Below are 22982 nucleotides of genomic sequence, written 5' to 3' on the forward strand. Positions count from 1 at the left end.
CGGTCTGAGGGACAGTGAACTGGCCCCCTGTTTTAAAAGTTTGAGGACCCCTGCCTTAGAGTGTAGGTGCCTGTGTCTTCTTGGAGTTATATACATATGTGTTGAGTAGATGCCGTAGATAAATAAAATGGATCATGGGGTAATCATTTTAACCTTGTATATACGTGTTACTCATTTGAATGTCAGATAAAATAAAATTATACTTGGAGCTGTGCTCTTGCATTAGGCCATTCCAGTCAGCAAACAGATGGAAGGACCACATCCTCCTAACAAGAAAAGGCACAAGAAACAGGTGATGTGGTTCATCTACTAGGGCATCTCTGTTACTAATGGTCACATCAGCCTCCCAGCACATGCTAATAACTGCATTTCACAGTCTTTAGTTATGCTCTGATCCCATCGTGGACTTTCTGTAGGCTTAGCTGCCCATCAGCCACCTTCTGGCACTAAAAATATATTTCACTGCTTCCTGTGCTCTTGATTCTGTCACCATTCCATTGTTTCACACTGTCAGCCTGTGGTATTTCACTGATGTAAAGATCATGTTAATGACTTTGAAACATAGTACCTTTGGCTTTAAAGGAGGGTTTGTACTTTATGTTGCTTCTGTATTAGCTGCAATGTAAACAGTAATAAATCTTTATGTATCTTCATTGCACATAGCTAGAAGTAAGATGTAGATTGCCATCTGAATAGTAAGAGCAGAATATTAACTAGTGTGATTAAGTGCTTATCTAGAGAGTTGCAATTCTGAGCAAAGTGTAATAAATGTAAGTCATAAAGTTTATATTTACATCAAAATAATCTCTTTTGAGCTTCCTTAGTTGAAGGAAATTTATGATAATCTTCCTAAACTATGTTCATTTTTTTCTTTTTTCTGAACTTAGCCTGTAAAAACAGAACCTGAGAAGAAGTCACAATCAGCTAAGGTAAATGACTGAAGTTTGCTAGTGAGTTATTTAGAGTTTTTTAAAAAATAGTAATGAATAACCAATTTTCTATATTGGTGCTACTGAACAGTAAAGGGGGTTTGTCAGCTAATTTAATTAATTTTTGACTACACTTTTGAATATGATTGTGTAGGTGAAGAGTATATATAAAATATTTTTAACATTAAATCATATATTAAAAAGAATATATAATGTTTTATAGGTGAAAATACATTTCAGAAGGCATTTGTTCAAATCTAGATTTTTGTTATAGATAAAGTAATTGTTTTAAAAACAAAGCAAGTGGAGCAAAGGAGAAAGGACAGTGGATAGTGAGTATCCGATTCCAAGTCTAGTGAGACAGCAAGAATATATGTCTGCTGAGTTTAGCACCAGATAACTTAGAGATGAGAGTCTTTCCTAAGAGGCCAGCTGGGTTATCCTGACAGTCTTATCTCAGTTGGTGGAGCAAGTTATCAGTTACCCAGGAAACTGACTTTTCTTGCTTTCCTGACTCTTGGTTGTCCAGAATGAATGCCATTCTGCCTTGAATGGAGCGGACCCTGGGGTCTACAGCAGCACAGATGTTTACCCTTAATAAGCGTTTAAGCAGATAAGTCCTCAAGCCTTCCTTTGGAAAGAAAGCCTGGGGCACAAGTACTTTAAGTGCAGGTGAGGGTGTAGGTGGGGCTTATTAATTGTGTAAGGCCTCCTGGTGGCCCCTGGGGGTGGTAGTTCAGTGTACTCTAGAGTGAAGAATGTAGCAACTGAAAGTGGAAGTTGTCTTCTATTCCACTCAATGTGCACATTTAATTGCTTCTGATTATCTACCAAATCTCAAGAGAATTGGGTTTCTAGTGATATGATCTCTACTTAAACTATGAAAATTCCATGAAGACAGATTTTAATGGCTAGGCATGGTGGCTGATGCCTATAATCCCACCCCTTTGAGAGGTCTAGGTGGGAGGATCGCTTGAAGCTGGGAATTCGAGACCAGCAGGAGCTACATAGTGAGACCTCATCTCTACAAAAAATTTTTTAAACATATTAGCCAGACATGGTAGTGCACACCTGTAGTCCCAGCTACTCAGAAGGCTAAGGCAAGAGGGTCACATGAATCTAGGAGTTTGAGGCTGCAGTGAACTGTGATCATGCCACTATATGCCAGCCTGGTGACAGAGAAAGACCCTGTTCCTAAAAAAATTAATTAAATTTTAAAAAAGAAAGGAGATCTCAAACAAACACCTTCTAGAGTAAGATCCCCTGCCAACAAACTCAGTAGCCACATTGATCTTGAGATGTCTCTATAGATAAATCTAGTTACCAATGTATCTGTATGAATTTTTTTAAAAAGCCAATAACTTAAAGATACATATGTATTTTTAAATATTCAGATGAAATACTAAATTTTTCACTATTCTTCTACTAGTCACCATTATGAGCACTTGTTGGTAGGGTTACTTTTGACCAGAGAGAACATGTCTGCTTCTCTGACCTTAGAGAATGGGCCTAAGTGGGCTTTTCCTGAGAAAGGCAGAATGTCTTAACTGGAATTTTGTTCTTGATATTGTTTGGAAATATGAAAGCAGTGGATTTCAGTGTCATTGAGTTCTTCATCTTTTGAAATTGGCAGCCATCTGTGGCTCATGAGAAGAAATCCCAAGAAGGAAAGCCAAAAGAACACACAGAGGTAAATGATTATTCTTAAAACTTGGTATTATCAGGTTACATCTTTTTAGTGAGGTATAATTAAAATCTCAGCATTCAAGGCTAATCTCTGAAGTGGATGACTAGATATTTGTTTTGTTTTGTTTTTTCAGCTAAAATGGTGCCATCATGTGGCAATAGCAGTGTTTACAATTTATTCATGTGCTTCTTGCTGAATTTTGGGAGAAGAATTTGCACTATTTCAAATTTTGGACCTAAAGTGAAATTTGGCATATGTACATCACACTAATTCAAATTCACATATTAAAACCACAAACAGTCCAACTGTTATGAACAATGTTTACTCTATAGAGAAAAGTATCGGTATTAGGTTTAAAACTACCATCTTGTTAGCTACATCTTTGTGTGTGCGTTTGCACATATGTGTGTACTTTCAGCCAAAGAACCTACCCAAGCATGCATCAGAGACAGGAAGCAAGCATGCTCATAATGAAAAAGCAGTTTCCAGATCAAGTGAACAGCCATCACCAGAGAAATCCACAGAACCAAAGGTAAATAAAGCAGGTTGATACACAAACATTAACATCAGCTAGGTAATAAGATGCAGGTCCCCTATTTGCACTGAGGTGTGGAGTTGAATCTGTGGGGCTGTGCTGAGTATATTTTATATTTTAATGATGTGGTGAGTTATTTTATTGGTTTTTCAAATACCTTTGTAGACATTTGGGTTTCTGGAGGGCCTGAGAAGGGCATCAGATGGGTCCAGGGGATGTGTTGTCCAGCCTTCTCTCACTGCCCCGTGATGACCAGCCATGACTGCAAGGCAGCAGGCTCTGATGTCTCCTAGACAGGAAGACTCCCAGCTTTGGATTGAAGCTACCCACTGGTCCCCTTTGTACCTGGGTTAGGGGAACGCAGGTGCCCTGCATTTTCTGCTTATTTAAATGGAAGTCTTAAAGCATTTTTAGAGTCCTATAGAAGAGAGAAACTTATAAAGCCTAAACTCAGAAATTGATTCCAAAATTATGTAGTTAATGGCAGTCAGCTTTTAGAAGAATTAACATCTATGAGAACTTTTTCACTGAGTGCATGTGGAAGATAACGAGATCCACTTCACAATATATTTTATAGCAGAGGTCACGAATTTGTGACCCACCAGTCAAATGCTGCCACATATGTATTTTGTTTGACTCACAGTATTGTTAAATTATTTTTAATTAGGCCAGGCATTATGGCTCATGCCTGTAATTCCAGCACTTTGGGAGGCCAAGTAGGTAGGATTGCTTGAGTCCAGAAGTTCGAGACCAGCCCGGGCAACATAGTGAAACTTGTCTTTACGAGGAAAAAGAAAATTAGTCTGGCGAGGTGGTGTGCACTTTTAATCCCAGCTACTTGGGAGGCTGAGGCAGAAGGATCACCTGAATCCAGGAGATCGAGGCTGTGGTGGACTCTGATTGTGCCACTGCATTTCAGCCCGAGCAGCAGAGTGAGACTTTGACTCAAAAATTATTTTTAAATAGTAGTCAGTAATTAGAGTCAGGGTATTTCACATAAATCATAACTTCTAACTTCTCATGAAAAATTAGACTATCCCACAACAGTGGGATCCCATGATTGTAATGGACTGAGCCATTACACCTGTTGTATGTGCTCCAGCTTACCACTGTCCTTACCTGGCCTGATGTGTCTTATCTGTGTTACCTGTCTGGACTCTGTGGCTCTTGAGTCCAGCTTCGTGTGGTGCCCAGGACTGTACCATGCACAGTAGAAGCAAGTAAACGTTCCTCTACCATGGTGTCCATCAGGGCAAACCGGCAGGTGTTAGTGACATTTGAAACTCATGATCTTGATAATAGCCATTCAAAGATACTTAATCCTGTCAATCTTTCATCCTCACCCTTAGAGTAAACCACAAGACGCGACCTCTGCTGGTGGAGAGAGTGTCATTGCTGGTACAGTCGCAGCGTCGGGAAAACCAGGTGACAAGGTGAGCACACATGAGTAGAGGTCAGCGTGGGCTTCTCTGCTTCTCCTGTTTCTTTATAAGAAATATACTTAGGTAACCTATTATTTGGTAAAGTGTTGACATGTAAAATTTTGTGGTAAAGATCATGCATTTAAGGGCTATAGAGTGAACAAGATAGCAAAAATGATTTTAAAATTCATAAATTCAGCAAATACTTATTGTACCCCTGCCATATGTGAGGTCTGGTGTCAACACCAAGTGAGTGGATTCAGGCCCTGCATTTCAGATGTAAAGGTATGAAATAAAGCAAATAAAATTTCCATGAGCATGTGAATAGGCCTCACCCTAAGCTTTCAGTGTTGACTCCAGCTATCATGATCCTAGGGGATCGTAGTCATGGCATCTGCATGAACGGCTATGGGAGGGGACATCTCAAGGCCTCTCACGAGCAAATGTTATATGCTGTGTTGGCTGATTATGGGCATGCCTTTCTTAGGCCCTCTTCTTAGAGCTGCTTCTGGTACTAGCTTGGGAATATAAGATGAGAAGTTATTTGCCTCTTCTACCCATAGCAATACAGAGTTAGCAGTCAGTGTGGAGGGCATGTAATAAGTCTGAAGGCACAAGTTAGTAACTGAAGAAACGATGAGAGGATGGAAATGAACACTTTTGAAGTGGTATATATTTATATTTCTGCTCCTCAACATGTGAAAGGTATTCCCCTCTGAGCTAGTTGGTAAAGAAAGTCATAGGACAAAATTATGATCTCCCTGAAACATCATTTTTTTCCCCTCAGATTTGAAAAAAAAGGGCATTTTTATCTAAACTGCACATCTCCTGTGAAGTAACAGCAAAACTTACAAAAAATTTTAAATGAAAATACTTAAATTTTTTTCTTGCAACAGGTCTCTTATATACTACCTTGAGACTTGCACTTCACTCCAAGATACATGTTACTCTCTCATGCCAGGGAGAAGTACTTAGATGAGATAGTTGAAAAATTGATAGATTTAAGACAAGGATTGGATATCTTATAATTTTTTTAAAATGTAATCAAGATTTTAAATTTATGCTAGACTTGAATTACCCAGTGGTATCAGTGAAAACTAAACAATAAAATTAGGAGAGGCTTGTGTGGAATTCTTGTGTGGAATACTTGTATGGAATACTGGATCTTGGGACAAAGCATTTCACTTTTATTTGCCTCTGATTCTTCTCCCATAACATTGATCAGATCTTCCTTGCAGTTTTAGTACATGGCATGTTGAAAACACTGTGGTTGGCTCTGCAGGGTGCACTAACTCTGGGCCAATCCAGCTAGGGGTGGGAGAAGACAATATACCTAGGACTGTAACTCAAGGAAGATTAAGAAAGGCCTCCATGGGGAGCCATTTGGTGAGGAGTGAGGGATTCTGTCTGATTCAGGGACTCCATAAGAGCTTTGGGAGCCTAGGTCCAACTTAAGTTAAGCATGGAAGGAGAGCTGGGGTCACAGGCTTGCAACACATCAAGGCATTGAAAAGAGTAAGTTGTGTTTGAGCACAAAGTGCATTCCAGTGTGGGTGCAGTGTAGTGGTGGGGCTGTAATACCAGAAAGACAGGTTGAGCCCCACTGTGAAGAAGGCTAAGGTGAGTTTCTGCCTGTAGTGATTCAGCTGACAGTGGGGAGCCATTGAGAATGTTAGAGAACAGGTGGAGTGATGTGGTTGAAACCAAGCTGTGGAAGGGTAAGGGACTGAGTTCAGTGGGCGGAATGAAGAATAGAGATAGGAAGGGGAAAGGCTGGTCAGTCCTAGTGAGTCATACCCAAGCCTAAATTAGAGCTGTGATGACATGAGAAAGTGGGGAGTTATGCCAGAGGCACTGCAGAGGTTTGAGGAGATGATTGGCTGAAGTGGGCAAAAGTAAAGTCAAATCTAGGATAGCCTGGGGCTTCCGAGTCTGACTGAGCTAGCTTGGTTACCCTAAGGTAAGGAAAGGGAGGCCTCGGGCATGAAATACAATGTGCTTACTTTCAGGTTCTTGCAAGTGCAGGGTTGGCACCTGAGAGCAAGTGTCTCTTTACATTGTTAGCTGGGCCCCTTGCTGTCCTGTCCCTGGGTGCCATTGACTGGTTGAAGTCAGAAGAGGAATCATATGATGGAAAAAGTGTGATGTGTCTGATTTTAGATGGGCTAAATTTAAGTTTTGAAAGTGTCCAAAGAAAAATGTGTGTAGCAAGGCAGTTAAAATTTTGTTTTAGAATTACAAAAGAATGAAGGAGTGGGAGAGAAGGAGAAAAACAGAGGGGAAAGGTGGGGAGAGAATAGGAGTGAATGTCTACAAAAGGTGGTGGTTGAATCATGGGAGTGGTTTTAGTTATCCAGACTCAGGCTCACACCCTGGTTTGCCCCGGTTGTATTTTCAGCACAGCAATCACAGCAATCACTTATTTAGTGCTTATATAACAAGTACTGACATAGTGTTTAACAAGTGCCAGACAATGGTTTTTGTACCTTTTATAGGCTAATTTATCCAATCCCCACAGCACCCTGGGGCAAATATTGTCATTATCTCCAAGGAGAAGTGACTTGCCAAAGTCTCTAGCGGCCATGTGTCTCTAGCGGTCATGTGCTGTATAAATCCAGGACTCCAGGGCTGTGCCTTCCCTGTGCTTTGCTTCTGGAACTTTATACCTTCAAATGAGACACGATCCTTTATTGTCTTAAACCCAACAACTTCGCCCATTTACTTCCTGCCAATCTCTAAAAGCATTTGACTCCTGAGCCTAGAGAATGACTTTGGATGGGGCCACAAGCACAGAGCAGAAACACACAAAATGTATGCAGTTGGGGCAGAGGAGACACATGAAGGATGTGAATGCCAGAGTACAATCAGCATGGTGCTGGGTGGTAGCAGCTGGGAGAGGTGAGAGTCAAGAGAGGGATGCTTCCAACAAATTTCAGAGGTTATATCTGGATAAAAGCATGGAAGTTGCAGATTGGGAAGTTAATGGTAATCGTCAATAGAGCCAATGAAGCAATGGTGAGAGAGAAACTCATTTTAGGAGAAATTGGGGAAGAATGGTTGATGAGATGCCAGGGTATGGGGAATGTGAAGGTGTTGATGTGTGAGGACAGCTATAAGTGGCAGCCCAAGGAAAGAATGTATGGGTATTCCGAAGACTGGCCATGGACGATCCTACAGAGGAATAGCAAAGAGACAGTCATGGATTCAAATCTTACTTCTGTTTCTGAGAAAAGTTACTTAATCTCACTGAGCCTTGCTTTCCCCATCACTAAATGGGTTAATATTATTTAGGATGTTCTATTAAAAAGGATATAAAACATATAACAAAGTGTCTGGTGCAGAGCAGATGTTCAGTGTATGAACAATCCTATTAACATTATAATGAATCCATTTTAAAATATGTAACGGTATTGGGTTTTATAAAGGTATGTGAGGAGTTTTTATTTCTCCCACCAGAAAAAAGAAAAGAAATCATTAACTCCAGCTGTACCAGTTGAATCCAAACCAGATAAACCATCTGGAAAGGTATGAAGGCAGCCGTGCATGTCTATAGAAGACATTTACTCATATGTTTTGTGTTTATTGTAATCTGATTTCTTATGGGCAGAAATATGAGGGTCATTTAAGTGGACCATTATAATGAATTATTGTTTTAGGCAGATGTGGCTGGGTTGAAAGTATGGTTTTTACACATATGTTTGTAACATTTTATGTTATAACCCTTCATTTTGAAAACTCCAGTTTCATCCCATGGAGTTTGCATTCTAGTTTCTCTCCTGCAAATTTACCACCTTTAGCTGGAGGTATCACTGACAGGTCCCAGATTCTATTACACATATCCATGATCAGGCAAGCCCTAGCATTGTTATGGAAATATGGTTATTGCACAAAAAAATTTAAAAATGTATTTTAAACAATTCTTTTTAGCCTGAGTCAGATAGCGAAAGGTCTTTTCCTAAATTGTTGTTCTCCTCTTTAGATGAAGGTTATAATTTATAATTAATCACTCTTAGCCCCAGAAATAGGATGGAGACACTCTCATTTATTATACTGATTTAAACTCATATTGACAAAATGTCAGTTCTTGTAAGCTTAACATCTCATAATTTCTGTTTTGTAAACATCTTTGGACAAACAACTGAACAAAAGAACACGAATGAAAACACAGCAATAGATTCTATTTCAAATAGATTCTATTTGAAAGAGGTGCTATACAGAGATTTTGTTGGGGTTCTTTATATAAAATCCTGAAAAGCTATTGATAAGCAATAAACAAGTAAATATAAATAAATCAATAAAAACTACTGATAAGTATTTCTCCTATTGCTTAGATCATCATGTTCCTAATTCTTTGTATTTTCTTTCTTTTTTCCTTTTTTCTTTTTAACTGTCAGTACCTTAGACTGGCAGTTTTAATAAACCCATCTGCTCACTTAGGTCATTCTTTTGACCTGTTGAAATTGCGATTCTTAGCCGGGCTCGGTGGCTCAGCCTGTAATCCCGCGCCTTTGGGAGGCTGAGGTGAGTGGATTGCCTGAGCCTGCGGGTTCACGACCCGCCTGGGCAGCGAGACCTCATCTCTACAATAAATCAAAAAAGTAGCTGGGCGTGGTAGTGCGTGCCTGTAATTCTGGCTACTTGGAAGGCTGAGGCGGAAGGACTGCCAGAGCCCAACAGGTCGAGGCTGCGGTGGCCGGGAGCGGCCACTGCACTCCAGTCTGGGCGACAGAGTGAGACTCCAACTCAAAAAAAAAAAAAAAAAAAATTTGCGATTCTTGCCTGAATGTGGTTTTTCATCTTTCCACTCCAGCATCTGTACTCTGGGAGTTAATAAGGTCTGTTAGAGACCAGATTTTAACTATGTTAGTGTTTGAAGAACTCTTGGTGTTTTTCTACACAGAATGGGGTTTTTTGTTTATTTGTTTGTTTTGTTTTTAGGTAAAAAGACCAAAAGTAAAATACATATAACAAATAGCATTTAAGTATCTTCTCTCTTTCTTTTCTAGTCAGGTATAGATGCTGCTTTGGATGACCTAATAGACACTTTAGGAGGACCTGAAGAAACTGAAGAAGATAATACACCATATACTGGGCCAGAAGTTTCTGTATGTGATCTTGACACCTGTGAAAATTCATACCCAGTGGTTGGGAGGGCAAACAGGTCTATGGTTATGAAGTGTGAGAGAAAACCTCATGTTCTGCTTCTTGGACAGAGATAGGAATGATACCAGTATTGAGACAGCAACTAAAAATGAGTGTTGGGGATGGAAATGATTTGTCTTATTGTAGCTGGACCATTAGTATTTTAGCAAACATTTATTGATTGTTTAAAGATTAGTATGGAGATACTCCCTGTTGGGTCACAAAGACTTATTTTCTGTCCTCGAGATTTAAGTCCAATGAAGTTGGGCTTACTTTGATATACAGATATTTCCTGTCCTGTGACTTCAATTTATTTTGATTTCTTGATATTTACCACCCTCAGTTCATCTCTATTCCTAATCCTTAAAAAAGCAAGAAAATTGTTTCTTGATATTTAAAATGTGCCTAACTAGATAAAAATATTTGCAACAGATATAACAGGTTTTGTTTCTAGAATTTATAAATAATACAAAATAGAAAATGCCCAGTAAAAAATTAGGAGAAAATTTGACCAATAAATAAGTAAAATGAAACTTTCCCTAGTAGTTAGGAAAATGATACTAAAACATGGAGAGATGCCACTTTGCACTTACAAGATGGACAAAAGTATAAAAGTCTGACAACTCTCCTGTGACTTGTGGGTGTTGAAAATGAGCATCCTTTCAACCAGGAAGTCCTCTTTAGAGAGATTCCCAGGAGGGAGCCTTGCCCATGTGTGCAAGGACTTATAATAACTGGTGAAACATTTGGAAACAATTTTGTCCAACAGAGTATAGGATAATATAATGCAGTTCTTTATAGTTATTATTCATGTTTCAATATGGTTGTAATACAGATTTTTCAGGTCAGCCTGTGCTTTGAGAGTGTCAGCATCAATGGGTTGGCCATCCAAGCCCCAGAGAGGGTCAGCTTGAGGGGCTGGTAAGCCTAGTCCCTGGAGTGTTGGCTCTAATGGGATGGCAAGCCAAGCCCTGAGAGTGTTGCTGATTTCGGTGGGCTGATAAGCTAGCCCCTGGAGTATCTCAGCTTGGGAGTCTCGCCTTCTTCCAGCAGCCTTCCCAATTCTGCCCTCTCAGTCAGCTGGCAAGCCAGGCCCCAGGATGCATGGCTCTTTGGCTCTGATGATCTGCAGCTCTTTAGGTCGGGGTTCTTGTTTCCATGCCCAGGAGGAATGAAGGTCACAGATGGTTGGAAAGTGAGAAAGCAGGATTTATTGAGAGGATAGAAAAGCTCCCACAGTGGGGACTGAGAGAAGTTGCTGATTGGGAGCTGTAACCTGGTGCTTATATAGCTCTAAGACTGAGCTGATTGGCTAGCACTAGCTATGAACTGATTGGTCGGCACTAGCTGTTCTGATCGGTTAGTTCTAAGGACCAATGGGGGGCAGGTAGGGGCCTAATGGTCAGCTGATTGGTCGTTTATCTTTCCCAGCAGTGAGCACTTAAGCTCTAGCTTGAGAGGCTCACTGGGAGCTTGTTTACCATTGCCAGTGTGTCAGCCTGAGAGGCCTGCTGGAAGTTTGCTACATTGTTATAGGAGGGCCTGCCCTGTCTGTCTGCCTAGTCTTTCTCTAGCTATTTCCTCTCACAGCTATAGCCCCAAAACAAAATTTTGAATAAAAATAATGCTGAATGATAGATAGAATACTATACCATTTACATAACATTTGAAAATGTACAAAGTAATTCCGTACATTGTTAATGGATACCTCCATGTATAGAAATTATTTTAAAATATGCTCAACTTTAAATGAATGACTACCATAAACTTAAAGTTTAGGATAGGTGAGTATTGCTGGGTAACACGGAAAGGAAATTGGACTGGAGAGGGCTAAACAGGAGACTTCCATTCTAACTATGATTTTTGTTTTCTTAGAAAGAACAAAGATCTATAGATCTGATAGAGTTGGATTTGGGGTTATACAGAAATCATTGTTATTAACTATACTTTTGTACATATTGGAAACATTAGGTAATGAAAGCATTTGAAAATAAAATATTTTTAATGTGGGAGTCAACTTTAGTGTAATGTTTTATATATTTTCTTTTTTTTTTTAAGCAGGAGTTTATTAAGACAGAGAAGCTCTAAAGCAGGAGGAGACCCAAAAGAGGGCTGCCCATATATTGTATATTTTCTAGCATTTCATGAGATCAACCAACTAAATGAGTATTTTTGTAAACTTAGAATGTCAGTATTATGTAAAGAATTGGCTCCTTAATAATTTACATTTCATTTCAGTCATTCCATAAATTAATACTAGAGTATACTCTGGTTTCAGGATATGCATGTAATATTTTCAGCTAATTAATTACATAATATCTCTGTGTGTGTGATTTTGTTCCAGGATCCCATGAGTTCTACCTACATAGAGGAATTGGGGAAAAGAGAAGTCACAATTCCTCCAAAATATAGGGAACTTTTGGCTGTAAGTTAAATAATTATTTACTTTTAACTGTTTCCTTTTTAGACTGTAATTCGTATTATTATCTTCACAATGTTTAAAATTTATAAAATGTAGTGGTGTGTGTGAATTTGTCATTATTATGTGGCTCCCTGTATTAGCTTCCTAGGGCTGCTGTAATGAAGCCCCACAGAATGGGTGGCTGAAACAATAGAATTGTTTCACAATTCTGGGGGCTAGAAGTCTAGAATCAAGGTGCTAGCAGGGTTAATTCCTTTTGAGGGCTGTGAGGAAAGACTCTGGTAGGCCTCTCTGCTTGTCTTGGGTCTCTTTACTTCATCTTCCTTCTATGGGTATTTCTGGGTCTACATTTCCCCCTTTTATAAGGATACTAGTCATATTGGATTAGAGCCTACCCTAATGACTTGGCCCTTAATTGATTACTTCTCTAAAGATCCTGTCTCCAAATAAACTCTTATTCTAAGGTACTAGGGGTTAGGATTTCAGTATATGATTTGGTGATGGTGGGGGAGGGGCATAATTCAACCCATAGCATACATCAAGCCATACATTTTGCTGACTATAAGCATTAATCTTGCCTTCTCAACATTATCAAACTATTTTTTGTTTCAGAAAAAAGAAGGAATCACAGGACCTCCTCCAGACTCTTCTGTGAGTTTATACACAAATAACTTCTAAGTTACATTTTTTATTTATATCTTTGGTTGGGGAAGCAGGGCTATCAGTTCTACATTTAAGGATTTTCACTTAACTAATCTCCAAACAGATGGAGTTTCTGTCTGTTCAGAGAAAGGAGATTGTTGTAGGTTTTATCTCTGTGCTCCTATACGCATGTGTAGGTTTTTTGAGGGGAGAGAGAATGGAACCAAAAAAGTATAAGGATAAAATAAACGTTTAATAACGATTGAATGAGAATATTCCAGCATCTAATATTTTTAGAAGAGGGTAAGAGGAAAATAATACTTAGTGAGTACCTACTCTCTTCAAGACATATATTTTGATTTATTTCATTCACATATCTCGCTTGTTAGCTAAGAAATTACAGAAGTGCATTCTTCATTTGCTGGGTGTATAATCCATTTTTTCACTTGAGTGCTTCTCATGTCTCGCCCATCATTGTGCCTGTTTCCTTAGAAACCCATGGGGCCGGATGATGCTATCGACGCCTTGTCATCTGATTTTACTTGTAGTTCACCAACTGCTGCTGGAAAGAACACCGAAAAAGAGGTATTGCTTGGAGAATTTTGAAGGAGAACTTGCTAGAAACTATTTTGAACTTTAAAACAGCAACAACTTTTAGTTCTGGTATTACAATTGCATTTTTCTCATCTGTACAGCTGATCTTTTGTGTTTTCTTTTTCAGAAATCTACAGGAGAGGTTTTAAAAGCTCAGTCACCAGGGGTAGTCAGAAGTACTGTTCCACCCCAGGAGAAGAAAAGAAAGGTGGAGAAGGTATAAATCTTTCTTTGAAAGTATCCACAGTCTACCTGACAGCAGTTGCTTTCCTAAGCCTGATCTAGCTCATTCTGGATAACCCCAAGTGTGCACTACCCACGATGAGAAGCCATGATCTTTTTTGTCCTTGGGTCTCTGTGGAATAGTGAATCCAATGAGGGTTATATTGATCAACTCTGCGCAGGCCTGGTTGCTTTTATGTATACCCATGAATGATTTTAGTCTTTTTGGTCATGACCCAAGACCATTACAATTCCCAGAAGGGCAGAAACCAGAGAAACTGCATTCTTGAAACATAAAATCTTCACATTTGATTCCCTAAGCAAGTTTGAGCCCTGAGGATTTCTCCTACTGTCCAGCTCTCTTAGCCACAATCAACTCTGACTTAATTTTCACAAATCTTGACAAGTGATCCTGCAATTGTGGGCTGGATGAGAAACCATGTCTCATCTGCAAATAGTCAAGATTCTACTAAGGAGCAGTGTCTGTCTGGGCTGTTTCTGCCTCTCCCCTCCTGGAGGGGACAGTTTATTTTTATCTGGCTGACTGGGGAACAGTGGTGAGCACCACACCCCTGAAACCGGGAGTTCCTACAGCCATCAGCTGTTGTGCCTTCAGAGAAGGCCACAGCAGGACTACTGCAAGTTTCCGTGCTTCTCAAGGTTAGCTGTTAAATATTCCGGTTGTCAGAAGCTGTTTTTTAGAAAAAGAATAAATGGAGTCGTGAAGGTTTACTGCTTGCAGCTTTTATTTTGCTGGGAGTATTGTAAGATAACATTATTATAGTTATACTTCTAATGTGCTAAATAAGGGGTGAAGTGTGCCCCCAGAGAATGATGTTACTATAGAAATGTGTCTTAGCCCCCATTTTCACTCATTGGTAAGTCCTTTTTCCTTTTTCTCTTTTGCTAGGTTTCAGATAAAATTGCCTTCCTGAAGTTTTCCCCAATATACAGCTTATCTTACAGATTTAAAATGTGTATTTCACAAAGTAAATGTATTGCTCAGGTTCTGGAGATGTTGTCTTTTTTTATGCACATAATTTTTTTGTTTTTAATTTCTAACAGGATAAAATGAGCGATCAAGCACTTGAGGCTCTGTCAGCTTCCCTGGGCACCCGGAAGCCAGATCCCGAAGTTGACCTCAACTCTCTTAAGGAAGTTGATGAGGTACTGACCTTAATAGTTGATTTATGAAGCATGTTAGTCTGCAGGTTACAAAACTGAATGTGTTCCATGTGTTTAGAATTCTTGCACAGCTTTTCTTTTATTGGAGATTAAGAAAGAACTTGTTTTCATTTCACGTTACTTTCAGGGTCTGATAAAGTTAGATACTACAGCGGGGTCATTCGCAACCTGGAGGAATAGTTGAGTGTTTGTCTTGTGAAACATTTAGAGTCCAAATAAATGCTAATCTCCTTTGCCAAAGTTTAAATGACATCTGACAAAACAAGATAACAAGAACAGAGGCTTGGTGGGAAATAGTGAGGTTTGCCTGCTCCCATGGATAGGGGAAATTTGTAATTTACATTTTCAGAAGTGTTCTGTGTGCTTCTTTTTATAAAGAAAAAGGAAGATGGCCATAAGGGGTGAGAAGAGCCTTCTTTGAAAACTGTGGGGAAAGAGACCAGAAATTTTGGCTCAAATGAGCATAAAATCAAGCAACTGAAGCTCTGCACATTTGGAGAATGATGCTGATGAGTGTTTATCCCACCACACACCAAGATCCTAACAAGCCTTCTGAGCCAAAGTAAACTTGTGTCTGATGTAGGAGAGCTTTAATAATACTTTATAATTTTTGTGGAAATTTTCAACTTGGTCCTCTGGAAGGAGAGGGTCACTTGTTCTGAGGAGGCAGAAAGGCAACCGGGGTCCCTAGGTGCCCCACTCCCATCAGCTCAAGGGAAGGTAGCTGACAAGTGTCGCTGTCACAATGCCCCCGCTTCTGTCACTTCCTGTTCCAAGTCAATCAGGAAAATGGAATCTCCCTGATGCCCGGCAACTCTCCTGGAGTCTGGGACTGGTCTGGTCCAAGATGGGCCAATTTCTATCTTCGACTTTCTTGGAGAGTTCACCGGCCACAGTGTGGCATGATAAGTTTTGTGCTGCTGAGCTACAGGGATCGGGAGAAACAGTCCCAATCTTCCAGGACCAAGTAACGTATCGGGAAGGAAGGAAACTTTAATTACAACAAAGTATATATGACTTAGAGTCACTACATAGAAGCTATGTCATCTTGAGGAAAGGGAGGTCTTAGCAGAACCCTGGGGGGAGTCAAGAGATCAGGTTGAGTTGTGGTTCTATCACCTGAGACCTGGTTGGCTTTTTACAGATAATTAGGGTAATTTAAATAAGACATAAATGTAGGGAGGGAAGGTATATACATGTTATAAACTCCAGAATCAAAAGAGTCTTAGAATGATTAAAATCAGGTAACTAGTAAACAATAAAAGTGACATAACTTATTAAGACTGGGTTCAGTGGGTCACACCTGTAATCCTAGCACTTTGGAAGGGCAAGATGGCAAGATTGCTTGAGGCCAGGAGTTTGAAACCAGTCTGGACAGCAGAGCAAAACGCCCCATCTCTACAAAAAAATTTAAAACTGAGCCAGATGCAGTGGTGTGTGCCTGTAGCCCTTACTACTTGGGAGATTGAGGTGAGAGGATTGCTTGAGATCAGGAGGTCAAGGCTGCAGTGAGCTATGATTGGGCCCCTGTACTCCAGTCTGGGTGACAGCCAGATCCCATCTCTAAAATGAATAACGTATTAAGCAGTGTGGGTAACTAATGTGGAGATGCATATGAATGTGTTATATTTCCTCTAGAAAACCTCAGAGCAGCTGTAAACTAAAATTCCAGCAAAAAGAGTTCTTCTTTTCTTATGACATACAAGTGTTCCCTTTTAATCATGTACAAAGTATATTTCCTGACGAGGTCTTTCAGTCCTCTAGATTCTTCTTCTTCTTCTTTTTTTTTTTTTTTTTTTTTAGGACGTGGGGTACAATTATTCAGGGTTAGGTATACAAATGTTGATTATGAAGGTACCCTTGTTGATGAGGTGTGCTCCTCCCTCCCCTGGTAGTTTCCCTCTCAGTCCTCTAGATTCTTAAGCTGAATTCTTAGTACCTGATGGTGAGTTTGTTACATCCTAGATAGTCTGTGAAGATAGGGCTCAGGAAGGTCACTGTCTTCCTGCGAGAGTATCCATGGCTACTCCAGCACATCCACAGTAGAGAAGTCTCTGTGGAAAACCATGCCATACTCCAGAGAAAAGACCCATGCCCACTTGACATTCTCATGGTTTGTCATAACATAAAATCAAGGGTTTTTGTTCTATAGTGATACCTCATTATAAATCTCCCCCAATTTTAGGTGTGGTTACCTAGTCCAATGCTATTTCAATTCAGTAGACTTTTTTTTTTTTGAGTCGTGGTGTCACCCTGTCCCCCAAGTTAGAGTAGAGTGCAGTGATACAATCACAGCTCACCACATTCTCAGCCTCCCGGCCTCAGGCAATCCTGCCTCAGTCTCCCAAGTAGCCCAGCTTTTTAAAATTTTTGTTTTATTTTTTTAATAATGTATTTTTTGGTAGAGATGAGGTCTTGCTCTGTTGCCTAGGCTGATCTTGAGCTCCTAGACCCAAGCGATCCTACCCACCTTGGCCTACCAAAGTGTTGGGACTACATGTGTGAGCCACTGTGACCAGTCAACTTTTTTTTTTCTCCAGTGCCTACTGTATACAAATCTCATTGCAAACATTTCAAGAATAAGCACAAGATCTCTATAAAAGAGGAAAAGCAAATTTCCTGCTGTGTGTGACTCTCACTGTCTACAGGCCTGAGTGCAGTGGGGAGGGATGATGGTTGTATCCAGGTGCCCCTTCACATTTGTGAAGGCTATTCTAACTGAAGACCTCACAGGTCCCTGAATTGAGGGGTGCTGCCACTTAATAGGATTTCTTCAATGTGCTGCAGTAGAATAACTGGAGGTGTTTAAAAAAAAAAAAAACCAAACAAACATGATTTTATCCTTTAATGACAGTCATTCTATAAAATAATAAAACTAATCCCAAAGCCTAGAACAATGCCTGGCTTATGAAGAGTGCTCAATACATATTTTAAAAAATTAATTAGTTCATCCATGGAGAGCTCCAGTCTTGGGCTGAGATGTGGATGGGAACAGTGGGTTGAGTTGGACTTTGCTAAGTGAACCTCCCACTTGACTTGTAAATTAAATCCATGCCTTGATAGAGGTACAAATTATTGCACATTAAGGAACTCACACACCAGTAGTTCAAATGGCAAGTGCTGGATCCTGGAAGTCAGCGATCTGCTACAGAACAACACTTACTTGTAATGTAGTTAGTTGTTCTTGGTTCAGTGAGCTGGTGAAGTCCTGGTGTTATTGAGGGGAATCCTTTTAGAAGAGATAAAATGAATTATTCGTCAGTTAACAAAGATCTGTATTGGGATGCTTCTCTTGTTTCTGAACTGGGTTGAACTGGGCTGATCATGAGAATCGCTTGTGTTTTCTCTCCCTTCCTTAGGCCTCATTGAGTGAGGAGATGAAGGCTATTAAAATAATTGCAACTCACTGCTGCCCTGTGCATACTCTCTTCAAAGGACCTTTTATTTACTTTTCTCTGGTGATCCTCACAAGCCAGTGAGCCACATAAGGATGATCAGTAGCCATATTTCACAGCTGAGAAAACTGGGCCAAAGAAAGGCTAAGTGGCTTCCCAAGGTCACTGTGCCTGGGAGTGGGGCAGGGCCGCTCCCTGGGATCCCTGGTGGGGCTGTTTTTCTGTCACCTCATGCTACCTTTCTCACAGATCCCTACCGTGGTCTCATGCATTGAAGTCTACAAAGCTCTTCCAGCCACTTTTACCGAATTTGGTCTGCTCTAACACTTGGGGACGTATGCAGAGGAAGTGATATCATCTCATTTTACATGCATTAGCCAACTGCTTTTTTCCCTCCATCTCTTCACTTTCTTCAGGCAAAAGCTAAAGAAGAAAAACTAGAAAAGTGTGGAGAGGATGACGAGACAGTTCCATCTGAGTACAGATTAAAACCAGCCACGGTAAATTATTGGCCATAGTGCATGAAAGTACCATCCTGCCTTCTTAGCATGTTTTGTTGTATCCCTAGCCTTGACAATACCTGTATCTGTCCCAGTTCAGATACGTACTCTGAACACACTGAATCCTTTCTTTTCTGCTTGCTATAGTTAAACTCCTTGAGGGATGGTCTGTCTCTGCCTGGCTTCCAAAGTGGTAACCATGGGTGATTAAAATCCCCCAAATACTAGTGTTTCAACTACTAGTAATGCTTGATATATAGATCCTTAAACTTCAAAGCAGAATGAAAAACCTGGGAATAATTCCTTTTCTAACTGCTATATAGATAAAAGTACCATAAACTTCTAAGTGGTGTAGAGATAAATGGGCACTGGTATACCAGTACCCTCAGCTAAGATGGTTTGGTTATTGTTTTGATTTGTGTGAAGATGCTGAATTAACTCCTGTAATTACATTTGTAACTTATTTTTTAAATCATACATATAAATGCATGATGGAAAATAGTTGGAATTCTTACATAGGCATTAATATAAAAAGTTTCTTGTTTTTAGAAATATTATAAATTGTGAGACTTTATGTCTATAAAACTAAACAGTGTTATAAGAATGATACCTATCTCTTCATCCTGGGAGAATTGAGACTGAAAAATCTTTGATTAACATCACTGCATCTTTCTTGCCAGAGAGCTTTTTTTCTTTTTCTATTGTCCCATTCGGTGGATGGAAAACATTTTTTTTCCCAGTACTTTTTATTTTTTTATTTTAATTCTTAATTTTTTTTTTTTTTTTGAGTTGGAGTGTCTCACTCCGTCACCCATACTGGAGTGCAGTGGCTGCTCCCAGCCACCGCAGCCTTGACCTGCTGGGATCCGGCAATCCTTCCGCCTCAGCCTTCCAATTAGCTGGAACTACAGGCCCGCGCTACCATGCCTGGCTGATTTTTGATTTATTGTAGAGATGAGGTCTTGCCAAGTTGCCCAGGCGGGTTTTGAACCTGTGGGCTCAGGCAATCCACTCACCTCAGCCTCCCAAAGCACGGGATTACAGGCTGAGCCACTGAGCCCGGCTTAATTTCTTAATTTTAAAGATGTAGGGTACAATTCAGGGTTAGGGTTTCCCAGTAATTTTTAAAGCCAGTGTGCATCATGTTTTGATTTTTACTGTTCAACTCCTTACTTTGATACTTTATAAAAGGGAAATATGAAACACAAAGTCAGGCAAGTCTAAGAAAAAATAAGCTGAATTTTGTATCCTGAAATTTCCAGGACAAACTTTATGAGAAATGAAAGCAAAACTCCTTGTTTCATTTTCAATGCATTTTCAATTTCATTTACAGGATAAAGATGGAAAACCATTATTGCCAGAGCCTGAAGTAAAACCCAAGGTTAGGAAATAAGTTTTTTTCTGATACTAAAAGAACAGTATAAGTGTAGAGTGTAAATGAGCATTTTGACAGACTAGAGTTAACTGTGCAGACCTGCATGTGAGCCTAGTACTGAGGAGTGGGAATTTCTGGTAGTAACACTTGGCTGGTCCCTATCACTCCTTTTCACCTATTTTGATGATTAGTTTTCTCATCATTGCTAGACTATAAGTTTCTGGGTAACTGTCATTGAACTTTAGCTGATGCCAAGAGGATTCTTAAATTGGATTGAGCTAGCATTAGGGTTTGATTGTGATCAGATACTCTAATGATTCTGTATTGCTTTCACTTAAGCCAGCAGCAGCTATCTTAAAGCAGAATGAATAATTTGGGAGCTATCATGACAGATGTGTCATGATAATACTAACAAGCAGCATTTATTAATCACTTACTATAAGCCTGATATGGCACCAATTGCTTTTTGAGTATTTTCTTTTTGAGTCCTTACTGAGTGAGGAATGCACTGTGATTACTCAATGAGAAAACTGAGACAGAGGGCCTGTGTCAATAGTTCAAGGTCACACAGCTAGAGAACAGCAGGGCCAGGACTTGGAACTCAGGCTGTCCATGCCAAGGCCTCACTTCTGAATGACAGCCCTTCTATCACAGATTACTGTTATTAGTCGCAGTTTTCACATGGGTCGGAGAATTGGGACTTTAAAAACTTTGATTAACATTGCTGTATCTTTCTTGCCAAAAGAGCTTTTTATTTTTTCTTTTTCTATTGCCCTATCCATCAGATGAAAAGCATTTTTTTAGTAACTTTTAAAGTAAATGTGCATTATATTTTGGTAACATCTTGATTTTTACAGCTCAGCTTCTTCTGACATTTTTTAAAAAGTAACTATGAAACGTGAATTCAGGCAAATCTAAGAAAAAAATAAACTGACCTCTCATGTCCTAGAATATGGAATACCACCACCTCCCCTGAGAAGATGGGATAGTAGAATGCCAAAAACCCACATGGTCATAGGGAAGGAGTTACATGATCTATGTTTTCTCTGGCTTATTCAGAAGGGAAGTCATTAGGAAATAAAATAATAATCATATTTAAAAATTATTCAGATCTTCACTGGAGAGAACAGGCAATGTTGAACAAAATTCTTCTGAAATTAGTATCAGGAAAACTTGTGACTAAATAAAGTCAACACTTTTGTGGCACTGAGGTGTTTAGTATTCCTTATTTGTTGCACGATATTTTTATTTTACATTGAACTTAAAAATAACTATATAAATTAGCTTGAAATCCTAAGATAGAGTTCATATGTGTTAATCAGGAAGAGAATTGCTCTACAAAAAAATTTTTTTAATAGTCAAACTAGCCATCTTTGTAATATATGATGTTTCCTATATTGCAGCCCCTGAGTGAATCAGAACTCATCGATGAACTGTCAGAAGATTTTGACCAATCTAAACGCAAAGAAAAAAAGCCTAAGCCACCTAAAAAAACAGAAGTATGTTTCTAAAAATATAAATCTACAGTTTTAAGGGAGTTTTCTAAATGTGTTTGACTAATCTTAAATGTGGGACTAAAACTTTTGCATGAAACAGTTTATTTAAAAAGCTTTTTTTTTTTTTGAGTCTAGGTCTCACTCTGTCCCCCAGACTGGAGTGCAGTGACTCAATTACAGTTCACTGCAGCCTTGACCTCCTGGGCTCTGGTGATGCTTTCACCTCAACTTCCCGAGTAGCTAGGACTACAGGTGCATGCCACCACACTGGCTAATTTTTTAATTTTTTTGTAGAGATGAGATCTAACTCTGTTCCCCAGGCTAGTCTCATACTCCTGGGCTCAAGCAGTCCTCCAACCTTGACCTCCCAAAGTGCTGGGATTACATGTGCGAGCCACTGTGCCTGGCCTGCATGAATTTTTTGTCTTGCTTTTTTTGATGTGCTTTCTTCACCCAAGCAAACCCTGATATTCTTGTGGTGAAGTCCTATAATTATTCCTTTAGGAAAGCTCTAGAGTCCATCCATGCTCTCCTTTTGTCTCTACTTCTGTAGCTGACCTGGTTAAAGTTGTCTTCACCTCTCACCTTAGGCTAGCAACAGCTTTTCCAAGGTCTCCTTCTCACCATCCTTCTTGTCCACCAGAATCACTTTCTCAAGCACACTTATAGTCCCGTCATTCCTCTGTTTCAGCACCTAGGAGCTTCCCATCCCTATAAAAGAAAAGTTCCTACTAACATATCCTGGTCCTGCTTCTTTTCTTATCAGGCTGTGTTCCTCAGTCACTAAACTGAGTGATAAATATGCGTGTCTCTGTGGCATTTTTCATTTGCTTCCTTCTCTCTGGAATGATTCTTCCTGCTAATTCTAGATCCACTAAAGTCTTATTCTTGTAAAGCTCTGTCAAAATATGGTCTTCTTTATCTTCTACTTTTTCCTCCCTAAACCACACCCTCCCATCCATCTAGTCATTTATTTTTAGTGATAAGGTCTTGCTCTCTTGCCCAGGCTGTACTGCAGTGGCACAGTTATAACTCACTGCAACCTTGAATTCCTGGACTCATGCGATCCTCCTGCCTCAGCCTCCTGAGTAGCTAGGACTACAGGCATGGGCCACCACATCTAGCTACTTTTTCCTTTTTTTTTTTTTTTTTTTGAGTTGGAGTCTCACTCTGTCACCCAGACTGGAGTGCAGTGGCCACTCCCGGCCACCGCAGCCTCAACCTGCTGGGTTCCGGCGATCCTTCCGCCTCAGCCTTCCAAGTAGCTGGAATTACAGGCATGCGCTACCACGCCCGGCTGATTTTTCGATTTATTGTAGAGATGAGGTCTCGCTGCCCAGGCGGGTCTCAAATCTGCAGGCTCAGGCAATCCACTCACCTCAGCCTCCCAAAGGTGCGGGATTACAGTCTGAGCCACCAAGCCCGGCTACTTTTTCC

At 39.9% G+C, this 22982-nt stretch overlaps 1 protein-coding gene across 2 annotated transcripts in view; it reads left to right on the plus strand.

Annotated features, from left to right (window-relative positions):
• Window positions 1-22982, plus strand: part of CAST (calpastatin) — a 112429-nt gene that overhangs the window by 63744 nt on the left and 25703 nt on the right. The window contains exons 5-19 of one of the 2 annotated variants that reach the window (XM_021710911.1): window positions 227-292; window positions 888-929; window positions 2563-2619; window positions 3035-3148; window positions 4501-4584; window positions 8029-8097; window positions 9579-9677; window positions 12059-12139; window positions 12749-12787; window positions 13271-13363; window positions 13500-13589; window positions 14660-14761; window positions 18591-18674; window positions 20008-20055; window positions 21453-21548. In XM_021710911.1, the coding sequence (XP_021566586.1) occupies window positions 227-292; window positions 888-929; window positions 2563-2619; window positions 3035-3148; window positions 4501-4584; window positions 8029-8097; window positions 9579-9677; window positions 12059-12139; window positions 12749-12787; window positions 13271-13363; window positions 13500-13589; window positions 14660-14761; window positions 18591-18674; window positions 20008-20055; window positions 21453-21548 (1164 nt within the window). The remainder of the gene's footprint in view (window positions 1-226; window positions 293-887; window positions 930-2562; window positions 2620-3034; window positions 3149-4500; window positions 4585-8028; window positions 8098-9578; window positions 9678-12058; window positions 12140-12748; window positions 12788-13270; window positions 13364-13499; window positions 13590-14659; window positions 14762-18590; window positions 18675-20007; window positions 20056-21452; window positions 21549-22982) is intronic. The other variant, XM_008055041.2, reaches the window with a different exon arrangement.

Source organism: Carlito syrichta, unplaced genomic scaffold (assembly GCF_000164805.1).
Source record: "Carlito syrichta isolate Samal-C Ts95f unplaced genomic scaffold, Tarsius_syrichta-2.0.1 Scaffold301643, whole genome shotgun sequence".
Taxonomy (NCBI): Eukaryota; Metazoa; Chordata; class Mammalia; order Primates; family Tarsiidae; genus Carlito; species Carlito syrichta.